Genomic DNA, 25,408 nt, shown 5'->3' with positions numbered 1-25,408 from the left:
TATGTATGTCTATGCGATTTAATATGTGTGTGTGCTTGAGTTCCTCTGTGTTTGTGTGAGGGCGAGAGGGGAAGGAAGAGAAGAGAGTGCAGCGACAAAAGTATACGTATGCGTGTGTTCCCCTCCCTCCCCCGCATATTTATACACACTCTTGAATATGTTGGTCAGAAGAAGTGTAAGTGTTCGAGTGAGAACCGTTTGAAAGAAGAAACTAGCGGTGGAGCAAGGAATGATTTTTACTTTCTTTCGCACGCCAATTTTATCTGTCTGTCTATCTAGCAGTTTATCTATCGATTAATTGATCCACCTATCTATGTATCTATTTATCTCTTTCGTTCTTTACATCAAATAAGCAAAGTAATTATTGAAACTAATATATACATACCAAAAAAAAAAAAAAGTATCACGAAAAAAAAGACAACTAAAAAAAATTTAATATCTCTTTCATATATATATATACACGCACAGATGCGCGCACATACACAAACCCCACAGGTAGCTATATCTACGTACATAAATGATATACATGTATGCTGTGCCCGATTAAGGAATACGCATTGAAATTAAAGGATATATTTACTACACAACATCGAAAATACCACTACCTCTATCACGACTATCATCAGCAATAACAACGGCAACATCATTATTATCACCAGGAACATATAAATACTACACACTTTTGTGAATGTATGTGAGTAAAGAAGGAAAGAAAAGTGAGGAGAGAAATTGTGGGGGAGAGAAAAGCAAAGTTACAGAGCCAAAGAGCTGAGAAGCTGTCTTATATAGATTAAGCAATATTATACATACACACATATATATCAATATATACACAATATATAAGATTGACAATAACAAGACGAACACAACAAAAGAGCCTGGAATTTTAGCAGCTTGCGAAAAATGGCAGCCACTTTTCGAATGACTGTTGGAATGCGTAAGAGGCATAAAGATGTGCCCGTGTTCTTCAAACAGGATGGTAAACGTTTTCCTCTCTCCAAGACTGTGAAACTCAACGTCAACACACCTTACAATGTGATTATTGCCCTGGAACCGCCAAGACTATTGGAGTAAGTACCCCCCAAAATAATAACAATATAAACAGCACTAACACAAGTACCATGAATGTATGTATACACACATGTATATATAATATATATATGTATATATAATATATATATATATATATATATATATATATATATATACACACACACACATAGGTACATGTTTTTAATATAAACAAATTCACAGACGTTCACATTACATGCTGGTAGATATTTGTTGAGTATATGCACATACATACATATATTACATACAAACTCATACATACATGAATAATAAACATTTAGTTAATGTTAAATATCGTCACCCATTTCATTTGAAAATTAGTATTATAAACAAACAACTCGAGTATATTTTTCTGATTTACGACACTGTAAATGACAATATTTCTTCACTGATTTACATACTTTCTTTTCTCTATTTTTCCCTTTTTTTTCTTTTAACTCTTACTGAAATTAGTTGCATGTATATATTTGTATATACACGCCTGCATGTTGTTCAATAAAAACAATTGCAGTACAAATTCATCCGTAAATCCAACGAGAAATTAAATTAGTTTATTATTATTTTTTATTATTTTGCGAAAGGCATCTATGTTACCACTTCCTCCTAAAAAAAAAATTAAGTTATTTCGGTTGTTGTCATTGATAATTTAGGCGACAGAATTTAAAATTCACCTATCTAATATGATATTGTTATTGTTTGCCAGAGGGTGACGAGGTTAAGCTCACTCACTCCCTTCTTTGCTTGCTAATGTTCCTTCACTGGAAAAGCATTATCATCACAAAATCACTATTGCACCCCTCCCCATCGAACTTCTTTCTCTAACATGTTGGCGCCTTTGCGTATTCCAAGAATGAAACCTGTTTTCAGTTTGGTTTCGAAAACCCAGTAAGCGAACCATTTCAGTCCACGATGGCTTCAACTTGGTTAATAATGGATTTGGAAAGGAAAAAGGCATAAACGTCAAACAATCCCATTATAGCTGCACCTGATACCTTAAGCGTTAGGTGCTTTCATTTAAATTCTTAATTATAGTAGAGGTTTATTTTTCTATTCAAACTTCAATTTTTTTTCTCTCATTTCATTCATTCATTCGTCTCGCTTTTCCCTTTATTTTTTACTATATTTCTCTTCGTTGTTTCAACCCCCCTTCATGTCTTTCGTTATTTCATCTTTTTGCTTACTCGCCTCCTTGCTTTTCTTTTGTTTTTTTCTTCTTTGATTCTCTCCTTTCTAAACTTTCTTGCAAGCTTGCTGTTTTTTTTTTTTTTTTTTTTTTTAACTTTCATTTTGTACCAGTTCTTTCTGGTGATCTTTCGTTCTTTGGTTTCATTTATTTCCCTGTTATTACTGATCTTTGATGCTGCTGTTATTTATATAGTTGCTGTTTAAGATCCAGCTAGAGATGTAATCAAAGGTATTCATTCCAGCCGTAACCAGCTCGTCTTTTTCCTCTCTCTCTCTTTCGCACACATACACACACACACTTTTTTAATTTTTATACCTAGTATTCTGTGACTTCATTGCTCAGTGTATCTTGCCTTTTGAAGACTAGTGTGTAATTTCAGTGAGATTTAGTTGTTATTTCTACCAGGTCTAATGACCGCAAGTAGAAGTTGGTTCGGTGATGGTGTTGCTAATGTTTACCTTTCATCCTCCATTTCAGCTCTTACCATTTATCACTATCCAAATGTCTCTTGTTTTTAAAATATTAGAATGTGATTGCTATTTCTAGAATTTCAGACAACTGCATAAACGAACTCTTGTTGGCTCGATCATGTTAATGATATTTTAAAGTGATTTACCGTTTATTTGTTGCTAAAGATGTTTTGTGCTTATTGCTAATAGATTTTCATTCATTTATGCTAGATTTATTATTAGTATGATTGCTTTGTTATTGTTTACCCTCACTGTCTCTATCAGATTTAATTTGTTAAAAGCATTCCAGTTGTGACCATCTCGTCATTTTGAACACCTGGGATTATATTATCCAGTATATCCCTTCTTTTTTTTAATGTGTTTGCTTGTGATGTGAGAGAGATTTAGCTGCTATTTCTAGCAAGGCGAGCTAACGCGTTGATGTTATTGATGTAGTTATGTGTATTTATTTAGTTATAAATATTTGGGGGAAAATTCTTCAGCTGTCCTTTCCATTCCTTTCGAGTTCCTGAAAAGGAACCTAGAGTTCTTGTGTGTGTGTGTGTGTAATACATACATTTAAACATTTACACACGTACGGAGGCTGACATACCAATATAAGTGTATACACGCAATAAGTCACACTTTCAGAATATAAAGTGCATTATAAGGACCACAACAGACGTACCTTGAGCAAAATATTTAAACAGCAATAATGAAAATTGTGTGAAATGTTGCATAAACTGTTCACACGCGCGCACGCGCATATAATGTTTGCAGTATACGCATACACGCTCGCACACGTATGTATGTATATATGCGTGTATATATGAATGAAATATATACACGCACCTCAGTAAGCAATGGCCATACAGACTATGCATCCATCCAATAATATACATCTCTGCAGCTTTTACTGATTTATTTATTCGTATAATATTTTATTATTTTTATTTGTTCGTCTACTCGAAGATGTGTATCGATGCGACCACCCTACCTTTCAGTCGTACGGTCTTTGCATTCATGGCCAGCTCTCTTTGTTTACCATTGTCATCGCCGTTGACATCATTATCATCGTTGTTTTTCAACATCATCTCCAACACCAACGACGGCCACCACTATCGTTGCTGATAACACTGCTACTATTAAAGAAAGCATTATTATCATCATTATAACAAACCATTATTAACCTTTATTAATATTATTTATCAACTCAATATATCAATTCATCCACATCATCTTTATCATTCATCCTCATCATCATCATCATCATCATGACACAAACACCAATCGTAATCATTGCCGCCACCAATAATAAACCACAACACCAGTACTGTAAACACCATCATCGTTTCTCAGTAACTCCATTGCCACCACAGCTACTGCCACCTTCATCACTACAAGCTATATCTCCTCCTCACATCACCACTACTATGCTATATAATTCTATCATTATTACTATCGTCATATCAACCGTACATTGCACAAATGGTATTGATAAGGAAGAATTATTTATTTATTTTGTACTATTATCCAATAATTCAAACATAGACACATTCCCCCCCTCTTTCTCTTACTCTCTCATACAAATATATATGCTTGTACATGCGTTTCTCTGTGTGTGTTTATCTGAATCTGTACCGTGTGTGTATATATCAACTACTCACGTTATAGTTCAGTGAGTAGCAGTTCAATTAATCGAACAACTACAAAAATTATCCACAAAACTGATGGAGATCCAAACTATGGATGTGTGTGTGCGCACACACACACATTGAGTGTATTTTTATACATAAATTCTGTAAATAAGAAGTGACATAAATACATGATTAGTATATACACGACATCATTCATTCATTCACACATACACACACACATTATATATATATATATATATATAATGGCGGTGCCCCAGCATGGCCACGATCTCATGACTGGAACAAGTGAAAGATAAAAGGTGTATGTCTTTTATGCTGAGTTTATTGTTGCTACTCGGAGTTATGCAATTACTCATTGATCATAATTGGAATCTGGGCTACAAGGCGCAGTGTATATATGAAAGCAATCGCAATATTAAACTCTACTTATGGTATTGAGTACTTATCCTCATGTTTGTAAGTTCAAACGTACACACACAAAGACTAATTAAGTTTATATGTGTATGTATAATAAGCATATATTTAGTTTGTTTATTAAATGCACACAAACTTATTTATCTACAAACACTGTCTCACTACCTTAGGTAAGTGTGCATATGTGTGTGTGCAGGTATGTGCACACGCTTGAATACACACACACACACACAGAAAGACAGTCAGAGATGTAAGAGGGAGAAAATGCCCCTAGAAGAAAGACAGACAGATATGTAAGAGGGAGAGAATGGTGTGTGTATGTGCGAATGAGGGTTTATTTCCCTCCAAACAAAATCTAATCTAATATGGCCAATTGCATTAGGACAGATTGGATGTCAATTAAGAGCTGAAATGGAAAGAGGGAATATTGTTGTTACCATGATGGTGGTGTTTGTAAAGCTGATGATGTTGGTTGGGGTTGTTTTAGGAAATACAGCCATAATTTTGTTTGTATGAAAGGCTATATATATATATGAGTTGATCTGTGAGAGCGTGACTATATATACATATGTATGTCTGTGTGTGTACATATGCACATACATACATAGAGAGAGAAGGAGCTGAATAAATTTTTGTATGTATGATTGTACGCATGAATTTGTAAATGTGTTTGTTTAAATAAACAATCGGATCGTGGAAGTCCTTAAATAAGAATGTATGATGTATATCATACATTCTTAGATAATTTACTACAATTTTGTAATCACACACATATATAAAATCATTTAATGTACACTATATAAAGATAAGAGCTACTAATAGTTTGTCTTCATAGCGAGAAACTATTAGTAGCTCTTATCTTTATAGTGTACATTAAGTATGATATTTATCTCTCACTGGATGGAATAATTTTTTTGTTGATCTTACCTTAACGGAAGAGTAAACTGTGTGAGTATGTGTGTGTTTTATCTGCAAATTATAACCTAAAAATGTTGAAGTTGAACATAAACCGCATTATAACCGCATTATTCCCGATCCAGCGAAGATCGTTGGCACTGCTTCTCTGAGCAAAAAAAATGTGCGTGTTTGTGGAGAGATGAGAAATAATCTCTAGGATCCAAAAATCATTAATACAATTTGTATAATAAGATGAGCTTGCGTGTGGTGGGGAGAGTTGGGGTTCTTACGTTTTGAGCAGAGATCTTATGTATAATAACATGTTCACTAAACTTGTGCCTCATCTTTTATCATTGAAAATCTATTAAAACCTTCCTTCCAAGTTGCTCCAAAGTCATCACTGATCAGTCAATTGCTGAACCCTCTTCTAAGCTCAACTAAGACCTACTTCTGAATAGTGCTCACGTTTATGGGACGGTAGCTGCTTTTGACATATATCCTAAACCACATCCAGAGGTTCACTCACCAGTACGCTATTTGCTCGCAACCTTCCCCCTCCCTCCCTCTCTAATATCTAGTGGCATAACTTCTCCACACAAAACTACCTGTCTCATCTTTCACACTCTGTTTCAACTACTTCCGTTCTTCTTCCACAAAACGTCAACAGCCTGGATTTTTGTTTCACCATCCATGCAGACATTAACCTAAAAATAACTATTCGAGCTGATCATCAGCTGCATCAGTCTCAGTAGAACGGGAGGTTGGTTTGTAAAGGTTTTAGACACTGTTCCTTCTCTCTTACGGTACTGGGGTCAATTTGATTAACTTCTAGAACTTACACATGTATCTATGACTACGTAGTGTGTGTATATTGTATCCATTCAAATATACATTTTCTATATTATACATATAACATATTTATGTTAAATCCATTAGTCATACGACCGTTTTGTCCCTGTCCCTCACAGTATCATCAACAGTAATCACCTTGTTTCAAGATTAAGGAACTAAATATGCTTCTGTAACAACTGTCGCGCTCGAGTATGTTTGCAAGTGTATAATGTACATGTTTTGATTTGGATATATATTGATTTGTGACATTAACAAAATGTCTCAAATTCGGGGGCTGTTTATAGTTGGTTATGTTGACTTCGGCACTTGATTAGCCTTATATTTTATTGGTCCCAGAAGGGATTAAGGACAATGTTGAACTCAGAAAGTAAAGAGACAACCCACCACTAAGGTATATATTAACATGGTGTCCATTTGATGTATCCTAGACGTCTGAAACTTTCTCATATTTTTCTCAATAGAAACATTAGCACGCTGGGCGAAATTCCTAGCGGTATTTCATCTGCCGTTACGTTGTGAGTTCAAATCCCGCCGAGGCCGACTTTGCCTTTCATCCTTTCGGGGTCGATAAATTAAGTACCAGTTACGCACTGGGGTCGATGTAATCGGCTTAATACCTATGTCTGTCCTTGTTTGTCCCGTCTATGTTTAGCCCCTTGTGGATAATAACGAAATAGGTATTTCATCTGCTGTTACGTTCTGAGTTCAAATTCCGCCTAGTTCGACTTTGCCTTTCATCCTTTCGGGGTTGATTAAATAAGTACCAATTACGCACTGGGATCGATGTAATCGACTTAATCCCTTTGCCTTTGTTTGTCCCCTCTACGTTTAGGCCCCTGTGGGTAATAAAAAAAAAATAAACATTTTAACGGCATGTATATACTATTTTGACAATATATCGCTAAATGTCCATTTTCAAGGTATACGTCTTTCACAATATCTTCATACTAATCATTGTGGTTGGCACAAATATAAAAATCATGACAATTCGGAGGTGGGGCATGGTCTAGTGGTTAAGGTGTTGCTCTCACGATTGTAAGATCTTGGTTTCGATTCCCAGATCGGCTATATGTTGTGTTATTGAACAAAACACTTAATTTCATGCTGCTGCTACAGTTCACTCAACTGTAAATGGTTAATCCTTCGACGAACTGGCGTTCTGTTCAGAGGAGATGTTGACTTGCTTGCTTAGCTAGGTGGGTGGCACCGTTCGAAAGCTAACAACAATATAAAGAAGTGCATTGTGACCTGCGATGTATAACAACATACGATACAGTTGGTGACACAGGGATATATATATATATATAATACAAAATGGGACTAGAACGCGAAAACTTCCGGACAGTTAGGTGATACAAAAATGGGACAAAAAAACATCCAAATAGACGATACAAAGAAAACAAGCACGGGTCATTCGAAGTTTTCTTTCCTCAGTCGAGTACCAGATTATCTTCGCAATTTCGGCTGATTATACTCGAGGGTGTACGCGATGGGGTGGGGGTTGTTTCCTACTTTTCGCTCATGGTGGAGTCTTATAGTGTCTAACACACCTTTCCCCCGCACCTTAGTGCGCTCTCAATTCCCAAACCCATTTCTGTGCGTGTGAAGAAAAGAAAAAAGAAACTTTAACTTTTTGGTGTCTAGTTAAATTGGAATATATATATATATATATATATATATAATATATATATATATCGATTTTTTGACAAAACGTCTCAAATTCAAGGGTTCTTTAAAGTCGGTTATGTTGACTCCTGTACTTGATTGCATTTCATTTAACTGATCCCAGAAGGGATAAAGAGCAAATGAACATAAGGCACTTTTATAGGGACCATGAAATATCTATCTATCTATCAAAGTACTAACTTTGTCGCTTCTTCTCACACACGTGCTCGCTCTTTCACATGTTATCTCTAAATAGTTGATTTCATTGACCTACACACCCCATATTCTCTCTGCCAGCACCATACCGTTCTATCAAACCAGTGGTTTTTGTGTGTGTGTGTTCATTAGAAAAATAATTAAGAAGGTTGGATAAAATTCCTTGGCTAAACTTGAAGTTGGAACGCTTGGTTATTTTTTGTTTTTGTTTTTTTCCTTCATCGTGGCTTCCAATTTCATGTTGATAATGAATATTATCAATCAGGATAATGTCAAGAGATGTAGACAGATAATGAACTTCTCTTTGTTCTGACCATAAAAAAGTTTTGTCTTATTTATTTATTTACATCTTACATAACGTGTTTTGCAAAATGCCATTAAAAATATGTACTATTAAGTTAGAAGGAAACAAATTCTGGGCAGTACCAACTAATTACACACACATAATGTGTGTGTTACCCAAAATATTTTCTCTTTCTGGCTAATAAAAAATTATTATTATCCAAGAAATCATTTACGTTAATTTTCATTATTTAACCTATTAAATATTTACCATTGTTTTCATAAATATTTTGCTTCACAACACACACATTTTCCCCTTCTGATATTGTTATCATCACTGCTACTGTTGTTGTTGCTGCAACTGCAGCTGATATTCGATACTACTACTACTACTACTACTACTACTACTACTACAGTCGTAGTAGTTGTTACTGTTGTAGTAGTAGTAGTAGCAGCAGCATACTGGGTTATGTTATGATATCGTTGTCTCTAGCTTTCTGTACAACTGTTATTTTCATTGTCAACACGAACAGTATTGTTATCATTATCATCATCTTAATAAAGTCCAAGACTAGTTAGGATTGGTACCAGAAATAACAGCTACACAGGTGGTAGTCGTTATCGTCGTTGCGGACCTATGATCAAAGGCATTATTTCCTACCATGACCCCTTTTCTGTTTATCTAAGACTACATAAACCCAGTATATAACCATTCTTCTTGTATTTTGAGGGAAACGTAGCTGCTATTTCTACTAGATCGAGTAACCTGGTAATAGATTAGTGTAAGCGTTTTGGTTGGTTTTCATGCAGTATAAGTATATAGGGATGTTGGTGGTAAATTTTACGTATACCTATATAATCGCGTTTGATTGACAGTCTACAAAAACATCAACTGCCATCACAAACACCAATTTCCACCGCCAGCACCTCAAGTAGACAAGAACACCTTCACCTTGAGCTAACGTTGGAGCCTTGTATGTGGTTTGTTCGATCTGTTCAAAATAGTTATCAAATTTCCCACATACGTTGATGATGATGTCTGGGTTTCGTTGTAAAAAGGAAGGTCACATTATGGTTATGGCTTGAATACATTTGATTATAGGCCTGTTCATTCAAGATTCCTAAAAATAGTAACCAAATCTCTGTTAAACTGCATCAGTCTTAAATAATGATTGACACATTGGATAATGTGGCGTTAGATACACTAGGTCGGATAAAAGGATAGAATTTTCATGACGGTGATGGCTTTGATCTTAAGTCAAATTAATCAGAGTTGATTGGAGGCTGAACGAAAACAACAAACCAAACCTCCGATTCTGAGCTAATGAACGACCCTCTATGTGATCGTTCAAACTGCGAGAAATAGCATCCAAATCTCCCTCAAATCGCTCTCTGCTACCTTTAAAAGATGCATTTAAAAAAGGATGTACTTAGATGTCACTAAAAACACAAAAGGGTCCAAAGGCTGAACTGAGGTTTAACAACTAACAAAATCCTTTGCTTTACATTCTTCCATCTACAACACCATTACTGAAATAATCCAACCTGCCAATGGGAACCTCAACATAGTCACTCAACCTGCTAGAAATAGCAGCTAAATTTTCCTTAAATTCCAGTCTATTGTTTAAAGTGATATATATTAGATTATATTCCTGAGAGAGAGCAGGCTAAACCATACAGCCATGTTTGTTAACTAATATGTAAATATATCATCATCATCACCACTATCATTTAATGTCCTTCCTGTTGCCAACCCCCACCTGTTTCCAAGCAACGTAATAAGTTCCATAGCCAGGCATGGCATGTGCTTTTTTTTTTCACGAACAACATCACTTGTATGATAGTAATAACGCATGTTTGCAACCGTAATGTCAAGACAAAGGTACACACAAATATGCATACACACACACACAACAGGTTTCTTTCAGTTTCCATCTACCAAACCCATTCACATAGCTGTGATTTGCCCAAGGCTATAAGTAAAAGATACTTGACCAAGGTACTGCACGGCAGAACTGAGGAACTGAACCCAAGACCACAGGTTGGGAAGCAAGCTTCTTAACCACACAGGCCTGCCTGTGCCTATACATATATTTGTATGTTTGTGTGTGTGTGTTATCTATATTCTAATGATGAAGTTTTGTATCTTTGTTAGAAACCGGGCCCCTTCCTTACAGGAAGATCTCAAATAATTCAAAATAGAACTTGCCCCCCCCCCATGTGTGTTTGTGTGTGTGTATATATATATATATATGTCTACACACACACACACAGCCCTTTATCTTGTCATCTGCATTGCTTTAACATATCTGTTTATTCCTGTCTTTGTCATTCTTTCCCCTTGTCTCCTTTGTTTTCTTATTCTGTTATTCCTTTTTTATTCCTTTCATCTGATCCCTACCCATCTCTCTCTCTCTCTTTCTCATACCACTGACTTTATTACCAGCAGGGTATAAATGTAAATTCATACAGAATACCTACGTTCCAAAAAAGACACTCCTCCACACACCACCGAATTACCTTAGGGTGAGAAAGCTGTTCTAATAATACATGCATTCATGCACCCACCAATTCCTCCCTTAAACCTTCTTCCTGCCATTTTACCTGTTTTGGTATGAATGTTACATGGAGTTGTGAATGCATTGTAGAATTGCATAGGTATGTCTTTTTGTTTATCATGTCTATCTATCTGTCTATCTGATGCACACACACACACACACACACACACACACACATATGTATCACATATCTATATGTATAGTAATCCAGTAGTAATGTAGCAGTTGGCTTATGTGTAGAGGGTGCACTTATTTTTGAGGTTTTGTCGAAAAGCAGGGAGAGGCAACGCCCATAACAGTTTACAGGTTGTCTATGCCTGATGATAGAAAGACATGTAGAAACCTGAACTCTTGCATAGTGGATGTCAAAAAGCAACATGTCAAAGTATTGTGTCATCTTGAGACTAATGACATGGTACAGCAGCTGCAGCAAAGTGAACCCTACAAAAAGCACCTTCATGCCAGGGTGTAGAGGTAAATAGGGCAATGGATTAAGTCTACTACACAAAAACAAGCTATAGATTATCTGAAGGCTTTCCATACAGTTGCCAGGTACACAATTTCACTCAATGTTTCAATTGATTCACAGCTTATTGTAGAAGATACTTGACCAGGTATCATGAGCGTGAAATAAACTTAACAACTTACCATGACTGCATGATATTTGTATTCGTGTTCATAAATGAAATGTGAATAGGTGCAGGCATGGCTGTATGGTAAGAAGTTTGCTTTACAGCCACATGGTTCCAAGTTCTGTCCCACTACGTGACACCTTGGGCAAGCGTCTTCTACTATAGCCTTAGGCTGAACAAAGCCTTGTGAGTGGATTTGATAGATGGAAACTGAAAGAAGCCCATTGTATGTATATATATATATATATATATATATATATATATATATATATATATATATAGTTAATCCAAACAAGAAAACACAAAAAAAAACAACAATGCGAGGACGTGGAACAAATATAGTATTATTGGATGCTAAGGGAAGAAGGAGGGTTTAACGTTTCGAGCGGAGCTCTTCGTCGGAAACATAGAAGAAGGAAAGATCCCGAGAAGGGAAGACAGAGGAAAAAAATCGCCAACGGTACACACGAGGTCACACAGAGAGAGAGAGATAGATGTGTGTGGAGGCGCAATGGCCCAGTGGTTAGGGCAGCAGACTCGCGGTCATAGGATCGCGGTTTCGATTCACAAACCGGGCGTTGTGAGTGTTTATTGAGCGAAAACACCTAAAGCTCCACGAGGCTCCGCCGGGGGGGGGGGGGGATCCTTGCTGTACTTTTTCGCCACAACTTTCTCTCACTCTTCTATTGGCCTGCTCGCTTAGCCAGCGGGGTGGCGTCATTTGAAGGCTAAAACAATGCGAAGTGCATTGTGACCAGCGATGTGTAGCAACATCTGATAGCCTGGTCGGTCACGGTGATATAGATGTGTGTGTGAATGGCCACCATCACTGCTTGATGATTGGTGTTGGTGTGTTTACGTCTCTGTAACTTAGTGGTTTGGCAAAAAAGACTGATAGTGTATCAGGCTTACTCTTTTCTCTTTTACTTGTTGCAGTCATTTGACTTTGGCCATGCTGGAGCACCGCCTTTAGTCAAGCAAATTGACCCCAGAACTTATTCTTTGTAAGCCTAGTACTTATTCTGTTGGTCCCTTTTGCCGAACCGCTAAGTTTGAGGACGTAAACACACCAGCATCAGTTGTCAAGCAAGGTTGGGGCACAAACACAGACACACAAACATATATACACACACATATATACGATGGGCTTCTTTCAGTTTCCGTTTACCAAATCCACTCACAAGGCTTTGGTCAGCCTGAGGCTATAGTAGAAGACACTTGCCCAAGGTGACATGCAGTGGGACTGAACCCAGAACCATGTGGTTGGTAAGCAAGCTACTTACCACACAGCCACTCTTATGCTTAAACAACAACAAAAAATAAGTATTGGGGTTAATTTGACTAAAATTCTTCAAGGCAGTGCCCCTGCATGGCTGCAGTCTAATGACTGAATCAAGTAAAAAGATAAAGATTTATACACATACACACAGTGGAAGCTGCTTATTGTGATTACTTTGGGACAGAACTTTTTGATAACAATAATCAATTGATAACATTATCTTTTTTTATCTTCTTTCAGTCATTGGACTGGCCCTAGTATTTATTATTTGAAGTCTGGTACTAATTTTATTGCTTCTTTTGCTGAACTGCTAACCCAGCACCAGTTAACAAGTGGTGGATGGTGAGGCAAACACAAAGAGAGAGAGAGAGAAGCACACACATGCACACATATATGTATATATGCTTATAGGCTTACCAAATTTACTCAGAAAGCATTGGTTGTCTTAAGGCTATAGTAAAATTTTGTTTGTGATTAAAATAAGCCACTTCCATTGTATCTTTCATTTATTGGGCTGCAACTGTAGTGGGGTACTATCTTCACTGTCAGTTATATTGATCCCTAGTACCTGATCAGTTATTCATTTTATCAATTTCCATCAATAGAATGACCGAGTTCACTTACTTTCCCCTTAGTAAGTAAAAGCCACATTGAATTTACACTAATATGCACAAAGTAAGCCACACACAAACACATACATCATTGTTTTGACATCTACTTTTCCAAGTGTGCACAGATTTTCTGTGGCCTGATGCTCTTCCTGTTGCCAACCCTTGCCTGTTTCAAGCAAGATTATCTTTTCCTATGGCCAGACATTTTCTGGGAAGATTGGTACCAAACAACACCATTTGTTGATATTTAGCATGTGATGTCAAGACAAGGAGGCATGCACACACACACACACACACACACGCAAACACACACACATACATGACATATATACAAGTGTGTGTGTGCGTACACACTCAGGGCTTTTTTTGGAGTTTCCATCTATCAAATTCTGCCACAATTCTTTGGTCAGCTTGGGGCTATGTTAGAAGGCACTTGCCTGAGGTGTCATGCAGTAGCACTGAACTTGAAACCATGTGATTGTAAAGCGAACTTCTGAACCACCCAGGCAAGTCTATGAAGAGTGTGTATAAAATATTTACATATACTATATATATGTACAATAGGTTTCTGCACAGTTTCCATCTATCAAATTTGACTCACATGTAAATGGTCAACGTGAGGCTTTATGAAACTACTTGTTCAAAATGCTATGCAGTGAGATCCAGTTCTGAACCATGTGACTGCAAAACAAATCTCTTCACAACAGAGCCACATTTTATTTGTATATATATTATTATATTAATATGTTATGAAGACAGCTGCATAAAAAAAGTGCCCATCTCTAATTGTGGAGGGAACCTGTGGAAGAGGTTGAACCAAGAAGACCTTGGGTGAGGTGGTGAAATATGATATTCATTTGTCGAGTCTCACAGAGGCAATAACAAATGACTGAGACGTCTGGTGACTGAAGGTAGACAAAAATAAAGCAATTGGCCTAGACTAGAACACTGTGGGTAGGACTAGAAGTAGAAGGCTTAAGATGTGTGGCTTAGCATAGAATTTGGCTAGATAAACTATGATTACTTGAAAAGACTTGGTAAGCCAATAAAACAGTCACAGACACAAGCATTAGTTTGAAGTACATCTATCTTTCCCTCATTTATTCTACCATTTTGTAATTACTGAATTTGGAAACAATTCTCAACACACACAACCTGTCTATTCACAAGTACAAACAAACATTATCATTATAACATTTACTTTTCCATGCTTGCATGGGTAAGACAGAGTTTGTTGAGGCAGAATTTATACACTAGGTACCCTTCCTGTTGTCAACCATCATCTATTTCCAAGCAATTAATATTACCCCATGTAGAGGCACATGGCCTAGTGGTTAGAGCAGCAGACTTGCAGTCGAGGGATCGTGGGTTCAAATCTCAGACTGGGCGATGTGTGTGTTTATGAGCGAAACACTTGAGCTCCACATGGCTCTGGCAGAAGGTAATGGCGAACTTCTGCTGGCTCTTTCGCCATAACTTTCTCTCACTCTTTCCTCCTGCATCTTGCAGCTCACCTGCAACAGACCGGCATCCCGTCCAGGTGGGGAACCTATACGCCAAAGAAACCAGGAAACCGGCTCTTATGAGCCAGGCGTGGCTCAAGAAGGAACAAAAAAAATATTACCCCATGACCAGATATGTTCTCACAGAATATTGAAAATGAATGATGTTGCTTGTATGACAGTGACAATCATTTACAACCATCAGGCAGTGACAATGCAAGAAGACAGAAACACATACACACACTCATGATGGGCTTCATTCAGTTTCCATCTGCTTAATCCACTCTCAATGCTTTGGCCTAAGGATGCTAATTTGATCTACCCTTTCTGTAGAAGAATGTAGGCTTGAAACATTTAAGACTTCTGTCATTTTTCCTAAGTGTTAAACTAATACAGCTTGTTTATTGTTCTTTCACCTCATCTTTGTTTTATTTTTATATTTTTGAACCATGTATGTATGTGTACATAATCCTGTCAAGCCTATATCTGCTACCTGACTTTCTTCTTTTTCCTATCAATTGATCACCTCTCCTCCTTCACTCATCTCCTAAGTCAATCAGTCACCTCTCTATCACTTAGAATTTTCCTATCGTTTATCTTCCAACTTACCTGTAATGCTTGCAAACTGAGGAATGGCTGTCATCTCAACATCACCATCCCCATTGTTCTGCTTCCCTTACCCTTCACTAGGTTTGTGTATGTGACACTGGATTGGTCCATCATCATTATTCTGCCTCTGTCCACCTTCCTCCTCCAAACACCTCCCCACTCCTATCATTTCCATGTCACTCAAACCACCCCCACTCCATTTCATCTCACCACCTTTAATGATTGCACCACCCACAGCCTCATCGTTCTGCTGCCACCACCCTCACTACATCTGTGTACAAAAGACTGCATTGAATCATTTGTATCTAATACACCTGACTTTATCGATGAATCCATCCATCTCTCTATCTACTATTTGTCTATCTATCTATCTCTCCCCGTCACCCATCACCTACACTTGCTATGTCCACCTCTGCTTCGCCCGTTGTTCACTCCCCACCTCTTGTCTCTACCTCAATAAGTCTGTCTCTACCATGCTAGTCTTGCTCCTTTTACAGACCCATTTTGATCTTTCACTATTTCTCAACTGTATTTACCTGAGTGAATTTACACATCTCAGCTTGTTAAACACTTTCTGCACCTACAGTGTACAAGGCCTCCATCCCCCACTTTGTATGATGGGGCCCATGAAAGAAAGTCAACCACCAGCCCTTAGCCACCTTGTAAATTAGTTAAAGCAAGAAGAGGTAAAATAGGGTAAAAAAAAATCTTAATTCTGTCTCACTGAGGACTTGACAACCTCCTTAGTACTGATGTTATGGAAAACCGATCACATCTGTAACGTGGAGTGCAAATGAATAGAGAAAGCACAAGGTTATGAGACACCTTCAACAACTTTTTTTAATGTATTATAACAGTGCTCCACAACCTTTTTTCACTTGTGGTACACTTATATTCTTTTCAGAATACAGCAGCACACCTGAACTAAAAATATAACTAAAAGTGTAGGGAAAAAATTATATTCAGGTTATACTTTGGCATACCTAGCATCACCTCGTGGCACACCGGTTTCAGAGCGTTGTTATAATGCTGTTATAATATGAAACGATGTAAAAAGTTTTAAAGTAAAATTACAGACCCTGCATCTTTACTAATCATTAATAGACTACATCAGAACAAATACTGATGAGTTTACTGGGAACTCTTTTTGTTGGCTTTTCCAGCATGATGTCATGGACCATGTCAAAAACTCCTGTTTTTCAATGAAGCAATGGAAGACCAACAAGTGGCTAAAATTGTTTTCAAATCCTCTTATAAAAATGCTTAATTAGGCTTTATCACATATGCTGGCAGGTTCACCCAAAGCTAAAGAAAATAAAGTCCAAATACAGAAAAGACCTATAACTCAGATTCACCACAAGAGTTCTTCAGTGCATCTCTTAAAAGTTTGTTTTGGGAGACAATTTCATCTACATATTTTCAACATTTTTCTTGCCAATACTTGCAAATAAATATATATTGAAACAAGGTCTAACAATTCCTCCTCCATCAGAGAAAGGTGTTTATGACTTTTTTTTTTTCTTGGCAGTGTTTTTTGGGGTGTTGTTTGTTTTGGCCAACACAAAAGATGCTTCTTTCATCACCAAATTTTCACAACTTCTTTCAACATGTGTTTTCATTTCTTACTTTTTCTCAATTATGTATTCTTCCCACAACTTCTATTTTAGCTTGAGGTAGCGTTTTCTAGTATTTGTTAAGATGATGACTTCTATTATGTGAGAAACTATTTTCATGAATAATGTACTAGTTTTCTTAAAAGGACCTGCTATAGATAGGTGTCCATATCACCACCATTTATTGAATTCACACTTTGTATCCCTTTCTGATTTTTTTCTTTTGCATTGTGATGGGTGTGAAATGAAAACACAACTTAGTTTTTGTATTTTGAAAACACACTTGCAAATGTCCACAAAGGAATAACAAAGTACAATAGAACAGTGTCAAACAAGCACTGGTTCTTGTCTAAGAAAAGTTAACTTCATTAATCCATTAACCTAAAAGCTAACGTCGATGATTGTTAATCCATTAATTCCTTGAAAATGTAACAAGTTAAAGTTAATCCATTAATGTTAACTTTTATTGAAAAATGGCATAACTACAATTAATACTCCACCAAATTTGTTGCCTCATAACTTCCAGAAAGATAGATACATTTTAACGGAACTTCCACCAAATAATCACTTATATCCTGTAGATTACGTGTATGTAAAGATTTGTTGGAAAATATTTTTCGCAGGATTGGTGGGGGGAGTTTCGGAAAATTCACAGGACCCGACATTTTCCCCCTCATAACTTCCTGGAAAGTAGGTATTTTTTTAATGAAATTTTATTCAAATACCTTTCAAACGGTGTAGGTTACGATTACATAGAAATTTGTAGGCAAAATTTTTGGAAGGGGAGGGGGAATTTCTGGAAAACAGAGTTTGGATCAGACAGCCCACATAAGTTGGAATTTTTGTTTTGACGGGGATTTTTTTCAATGTTTTTCACCAGTCTTCAGAATGATGGGAGGCATCTTTTCAAAGAAAAGACTTTGAAAATTTTTTTTTTTTACTCCCGCCACCCACTCACTACCCCAGTCTGAAACAATCTTGGCCATTTTTTTTTCTTCACTATACACTTAAAACCTGTGAGAGAAACATTTTTGGTTTTAAAAAAATTAATTTCAGAGGAAAATGTGTGATTTAAGGGAGATCTGGCTGTTGTTTCTAGCACATCTCAAAACCTCCCTCCTCGTTTTTTTTCTTCACTCACACATCTATTGATATTTTTCTCCCCATAAACAAATTTTATGGATTGATGTTGTCAAAGTAACACACATGTAGTCCCAACCAAGTGAGGATGTGTTATGTGTGTATGTAAGAAAAACATCTTTAGTGTTCATATTAATCAGTCAAATGTAATGCTTATTTGTTCCTGTACTTTTGAATTAGTTTCAAGAGGAGTATCCACAATATTTGCTTGTAACTTTGTAAATTTTTTGCGTACAGATTTGAAATTTTATCAGTGGATGCTTTATATACTACTGGTTTATAGTTATGTAATTTTAGTTGATCTTGCTGAGTAAATTTGACTTTTAGAGGCAGGTACATTTAATTAACAGGTGTAAAAGCAATAACATTATGGATAAACACTAAAATTGAAATTCTTAATGCATCTTACCTCTTTTATGTTACTAAAATTATCCCAGATGGCAACCGACAAAAATTTTGCCACTTTTCAACATGAGATACATTAATTTAAATTAATTAAAATACAGGTATAATCAGAACAAGGTTTTATTTTTTAGGTAAATATTTCATACCTTGGTGTGGAATAATTTTTTTCAGGTGTATTCAATGTATCTGACCTACAAACATGCTACAAACCATTTTTTTCCTGGAAAAGAAAGGTGGGAGGGGTGGTGGGGAGCTCGAAATTTTCCATCAAGGGAGTTTTGTTTCACAGGTGTTATTTTTTTCTTTTCTAGATTATTTTGCATGCTTTTTCCATAAACGGAAAGATTTGGCTGCTATTTCTAGCATGCCCTGCTACCACGTAACAGCTATTTGCATTCACACCGAAATATTTACCAACTTTTTTCCACTTTGTGGAAGTCAATATTTTCTCTGTTGACATCCACCTCAGCAAGGTCATAGATCAAATGGAAACACATCAATCACTTTTCCCTCTTGACAGGACTAAGAAATTCCCCCCCCCCCCCGCTGTCTTTGCAAGCATCAAGTGGGTGGACTTGGTTTCAACTCCAGGCAGGGCCAAACAAGGTCCTACAAGTTATTTATAATAATAAGTGGCGTTATATGAGGGTTGAAAGAATGACATGTACAATATTAAGTATGCTAAGACAATGTGAAAACAATAGAAACTTTTAAACGTTTACTGGTTTTTATGAAACTTTTGGGTTAACAGACTTGAGTTAACAGAAGCTAACTGTAACAGAAGTTAATTAGTCCGATAATGATTTTCAAAGTTAACTTAGAGGTTCAATCATGTTAACTTCATTAATTAAGATTAATGAATTAATGGACTTATGCCCAACTCTGGTCGAGCTAGTAACCCAAAGAGCTGCACCAGGCTCTGTTTTTACTTTGTTTCTACAGCTGGATGCCCTTCCTTATGCCAACCACTTTGCAGAGTGTACTGAGTGTCTTTTACATATCACCAGCACAGGTACCTATGCAGCCCACTATTTCTAATCATCCAATGTTGGCCATCTTTGCTGCTGAGGATCCCTTGTTAACTTGGTGTGTTGGTGTTAACACATACAAATATTAAAGAAAGAGTAATAATGAACTTGGGATGTAGATGGTAACTCTTAGACATCTTTTTCATATTTTATATTCACATCAAACTGTTTGAAACACCATTGTTATAAAGTATTGTAAATACAATCTAAAGATGAGACTGATAGAATGGAAATTAATTTCTGAATAACTCATCTCAGTGTGCTACAGGTTTATTGGATAATGACATTACTACAGTTTAGAGAAGGAATTCAGGCTGGGACCATGAACAATATATCCAAGAACAAAACAGATGGTGGTGATTAGAGATCAAGCTGATAGAAATGTGGTGCAGATATATATCGTTAATATAAACTCTAAAAATAACACCTAATGATTCCAAACAGTTATAATCTTTGCAAAATCTAAGTTTTAGTGATTTTATATTATGCTACTATACACGTTTTTCTAATGGTGGAGAAGTGTGTATTATAATAATAGTTGTTTCAATAATTTACATCTAGAATAACTTAACAGTCTTTGTATTGTCAACATGCTTCACACCTGTTGAATCTCCTCAGCGTGTCAGTTTTGAACAGTTGCTAGCTCTTTCAGATTTTTTTCTGTAACCCCAGATTTTGGACATTGGGTCACCAACAAAGGATTCATTAACTAGTGTAAAGAAGAGTCAACATATTGAAACTCACTTATTGATCATTAGATAGTTAACAATGAAGAATGAATTAATTTGTGTGTTTGGGGAATCATCCTTCATATGAGCTGGTCAATCTAAGCAGGAAGACAAGAGGTGTGTCAAATTGAAATGATTGGTACCTACTCTGTTGTCTTGAAAGTTAATCAAGCTCTATAATAAAAATATTTCAAGAATGGATACACTTATTTCTTCTCTTTAGCTGTAACACATGACTCCTACTGAATGAATGTCTCGATTATTTCCTGATATTCACAACAGATACCTCATAAGGATTATATATGTCCACTACACTGACAAAGTATGGTTGTGTGACCTCCAATTCTCTTGCAATGCAAAGCTGCTGTCATCAGCAATATCCAGTCTCTGCTGGTTTTGACTGCACAGTTAGATGCTTTTTGGACATCATTTCTATTACCATTAATATCAACCCCCATATATTTAGGTTTGTTGTGATAACATGGAGTGTAACTAAATTTATGGCTGCAAATCCTTGAGGTAGATTTCCCCTTCCCCCCATCAATCAGGACTCACTGTCTTCACTGGTTTGATCATTATACATATTGATATCTTCTGGATAATTCCATTTGTACTGCTTCTAATATGCTTGGACTGACAGTGGTATGTGTGTGTGTGTCATAGTGTACAACTGAGAACGTGGTCATTAAAACAGTCTTCACAATGGTCACTAGTCTATCTAGAGCAGGGATTCTCAACCATTTTTTATCTGTGGATCTCTTTGATTATTATTTTATTCTGGTGGATCCCCATAGCCATTCAATGTTTAAAAACTAGTTTTATAGATACTTCTTTCAAAATTCCTATATTACTTTTCACACATTAACTTGTTGGGCTATGCAAATCATCAGAAAAAGAAACCTAGTTGTTTCTTGTAATACCAATACATACATCTAAAGCGAAATTTTTTCCGAGGGCCCCCCTTAAAATGCTATTACAGATTCCCTAATTACTATTTTGTTGTGCAGACCCCAAAAAACCTAATATGGACCCTGATTGAGAACTACTGATCTAGTCTCTCCACTGATAAAATATAAACTGGTTTTAAAGAGACTGATGAGGTCACTAACAGACTACAGTAAATATTCATCTACTTTATATTTTATCTAATGAACAATATCATTGTTGGTTGGTTACAGTTTGCTTCATTTCTAATGGCAAGAATGATGACATGAGAGTGACTATACAACTTGAGTAGAACAAATATCACATCAAGTATTTTTATTTGAAAGCACCAATTTTTCAGAAGTTTTTTTGCCAGTTTGTATCAGTAACATATGTACTCACACACATTTTTTCCCCAAAAAAATAAAGACTATAGTGTCTCACCATCTTATGTCATGCTACTCTCTAGTCCTTCTTTCCCAGAACTATACACATCTCTGAAACTCCATCCTCCCCCAGTTTCTCAGCCAAATTCACCAAGTTGACCAATTAACTTTTGCAAAAGTTTAAGCAGTACAATGTTCAAACTAACCTTCTGTACTCCTGTACAAATCCACCCCTGCATTAGAGTGCATAGAGTAGCCTTCAGATAGGCAGAAAAATGGTATATTTGGAAAACAGATCTGAGAGTTATACCTTGTCATTCAGCCAACTATTTATGCGTGCTCTATTTGTGTGTGTGTGTGTATGCTTGTAGGACTGTTCAATCAGAACTGACCTATACAACAACTGCTACAACCACTTACTTGTAACAATTCAAACTGAATAATAACTATATTAACCCTGCCCAGTTACATTTCCTTATCCTCGACCTGGTCTTGAAAGAACATGAAAAAGCTATGGGCATTGCCCTTCCTACTCATACTAATTTAATTATACAATGCTGGCAACAACTGTGAACTTGAAATAGTTAATATCTGTCTGGTTGGCATTAACTCAAGGTATAGTGTAAACAAAAATAAAAGAAAGGAAGGTGTGGTGTTGTAATATAGTATGTGTTTACTTGTCTTCACTTGAGTGGTGGTGATATGTGATGTGGTAGTGAAATTGTGTAATGATATCTGCAGCTTAGAACAATGTTATTTCAGTGTTAGTAAATGGATATACATGTTTATATGTGTATATATATATACACACACACACATATATATATGAACATGTATGTTTCTATTTATAGTATTTATGTATATATAGCTTCACACACGTACACACACACACCATTATCAATAGTTTTACATTCATTTTGTCATGCTTGCATGGGTTTGTGTGTGTGTGTGTGTTCTGTGCTTACGCATGTGTGACCCCACTCTTGCCTAAAATACTACCAGCTGCAAAGTAGTGAAATTACAATAAGTACACCCCAGAAATATATAAAGTAAATAGATGTAAACATTATCTCACTTGCCATATCTAATGGCATGTTCAGCAATCTAGCTAAAAACAGCTGAAGATAAAACTTTCCTAGTTTCACTGAAATAAACTAACATAGCCTAAGTACTGTTTGCGTATATCCTATCCAATGCATAAACACACACATACATGTATATAGATAGATAGACAGATAGATAGTTGTATATGCACAAATAATATATAATCTTGATTATTTGAACAAAAATAGTGAACTCAGTACATAAGAGGAGGGAAAAATATACATTGGCAATATGGTTAAGAAACTTGTTGTGCAACCACATGATTTTAGGTTCAATCTTACTGCATGGCATCTTGGACAAATGTCTTCTACTATGCCACTTTCGAATTATACCTCCCTGCTGGATAGGCAAGCAGGCCAATATTCCTTTGATCAGAAGGTTATTCCATCACAGGATTATCTATTTGCAGCCGAGTAGACTGGAGCAACATGAAATAAAGGGTTTTGCTCAAGAATACAATGTACTGTCTGGTCCAGGAACTGAACCCACAATCTAGATATCTTGAGTGCAACACTAGGCCGCTCGCCTTCATAGTGTGTGTATGTGGGGGTGTCTTTGTGTATGTTCCCCCAGCTACTTGACAACCTGTACTGGTTTGTTTACATCTCCATAACTTAGCAGTTCAGCAAAAGAGAATAATAGAACAACTAACTGACTTTGATAAGTACTGGAGTTGAGTTGTTCAACTGAACTCTTCAAGGCAGTGCCCCAGCATGGCCAATAACTGAAACAAATAAAATAAAAATAAATGCACCCTTTTAAAGCCTAGCCAGGCACATGGGCCCAGTTTCCCGGTTTCAATGGTGTATGTGTTCCCCAGCTGGACGGGACGCCAGTCCATCACAGCGTTACTCATTTTTGCCAGCTGAGTGGGCTGGAGCAACATGAAATGAAATGTTTTGCTCAAGAACACAACACGTTGCCCAGTCCAGGAATCGAAACCACAATCTTATGATCACGATGCTGACACCCTAACCACTAAGCCACGCGCCTCCACTGAAACAAAAGATAATTAAACATTAAGCTGACGTTTGAGCAGCAGCAGCATTTGTGATGTTGAAAGAAGCTTTATAATCTTTATAGCTTTATAGGCGCAGGAGTGGCTGTGTGGTAAGTAGCTTGCTAACCAACCACATGGTTCCAGGTTCAGTCCCACTGTGTGGCATCTTGGGCAAGTGTCTTCTGCTATAGCCCCAGGCCGACCAATGCCTTGTGAGTGGATTTGGTAGACGGAAACTGAAAGAAGCCTGTCGTATATGTGTATATATATATATGTATGTATGTGTGTGTCTGTTTGTCCCCCTAGCATTGCTTGACAACCGATGCTGGTGTGTTCGGCACAAGAGACCGATAGAATAAGTACTAGGCTTACAAAGAATAAGTCCCGGGGTCGATTGCTCGACTAAAGGCGGTGCTCCAGCATGGCCGCAGTCAAATGACTGAAACAAGTAAAAGAGTAATCCTATCTTCATTATGGATATTCATGAAAGTAGATGGAGCATAGCATGAAGTATCTAGATTCAGGAACAACGTTTTTACATCCGCTTTCCATACTGGTATGGGTTAGATGGAATGTCACAGTTCAAATAAGTTCTTATGGAAGCTACCTCTCTCATAGATTGGTGCTCATATCTTTCATTTTGGCTGGATGCCTTTCTTGTTACTAACCTGCTGTTTCTCAAGAGTCAGTAAATGAAGGAATGTCAGTACCTATGACCTTTGCAGTCCATCTTGGACTGTTAAGACGACAAAGTTCAACCTTGAAAATCTGTAGGTTGATGTTTGTATGACAGCTTTGGAGGATTGACTGAAGTGTTTAGTTTGCTATATAGCAATAGAAGGTGATGTCACCTTTATTGACATAATGGCAATTAGGTCATAGAGACCTAACCAAATCTTGAAACATACACTGTTAATGATAGAATGTTCTTTAACCCCTTGCAGACAGATTTAGTACTGACAGTCTCTGCTATGTACTGGTATTAGGCCATTCAGTAACTACATAATTTTTCATGCAAGGAATTTTACAGTGCATTTTAAGATTCTTCTTAATGTGGTATATTTGAAAACTCAGTGCTGCACTAAGTGAGACATCACACAGCTCGCACACACAGTGTTTCGATGCTGTCAGTATTGCTTCCCGTCTGCAAGGGGTTAAACTCTTTTGACACCAACCTGTCTGAAACCACCTCTAGTTCT

At 36.8% G+C, this 25,408-nt stretch overlaps 1 protein-coding gene across 1 annotated transcript in view; it reads left to right on the top strand.

Annotated features, from left to right (window-relative positions):
* The first annotated feature begins 97 nt into the window (after window positions 1–97).
* The window catches only part of LOC115211921 (CB1 cannabinoid receptor-interacting protein 1), a 67,519-nt gene continuing 42,208 nt past the window's right edge, over window positions 98–25,408 (top strand). Inside the window, exon 1 of the mRNA XM_029780670.2 lies at window positions 98–1,070. Within this exon, the coding sequence (XP_029636530.1) occupies window positions 904–1,070 (167 nt within the window). The 5' untranslated portion in view covers window positions 98–903. The remainder of the gene's footprint in view (window positions 1,071–25,408) is intronic.

Source organism: Octopus sinensis, linkage group LG5 (genome assembly GCF_006345805.1).
Source record: "Octopus sinensis linkage group LG5, ASM634580v1, whole genome shotgun sequence".
Classification (NCBI taxonomy): Eukaryota; Metazoa; Mollusca; class Cephalopoda; order Octopoda; family Octopodidae; genus Octopus; species Octopus sinensis.
Note: the sequence above shows the minus strand (reverse complement) of the source record. Positions and strands in the feature narration are given on the sequence as shown.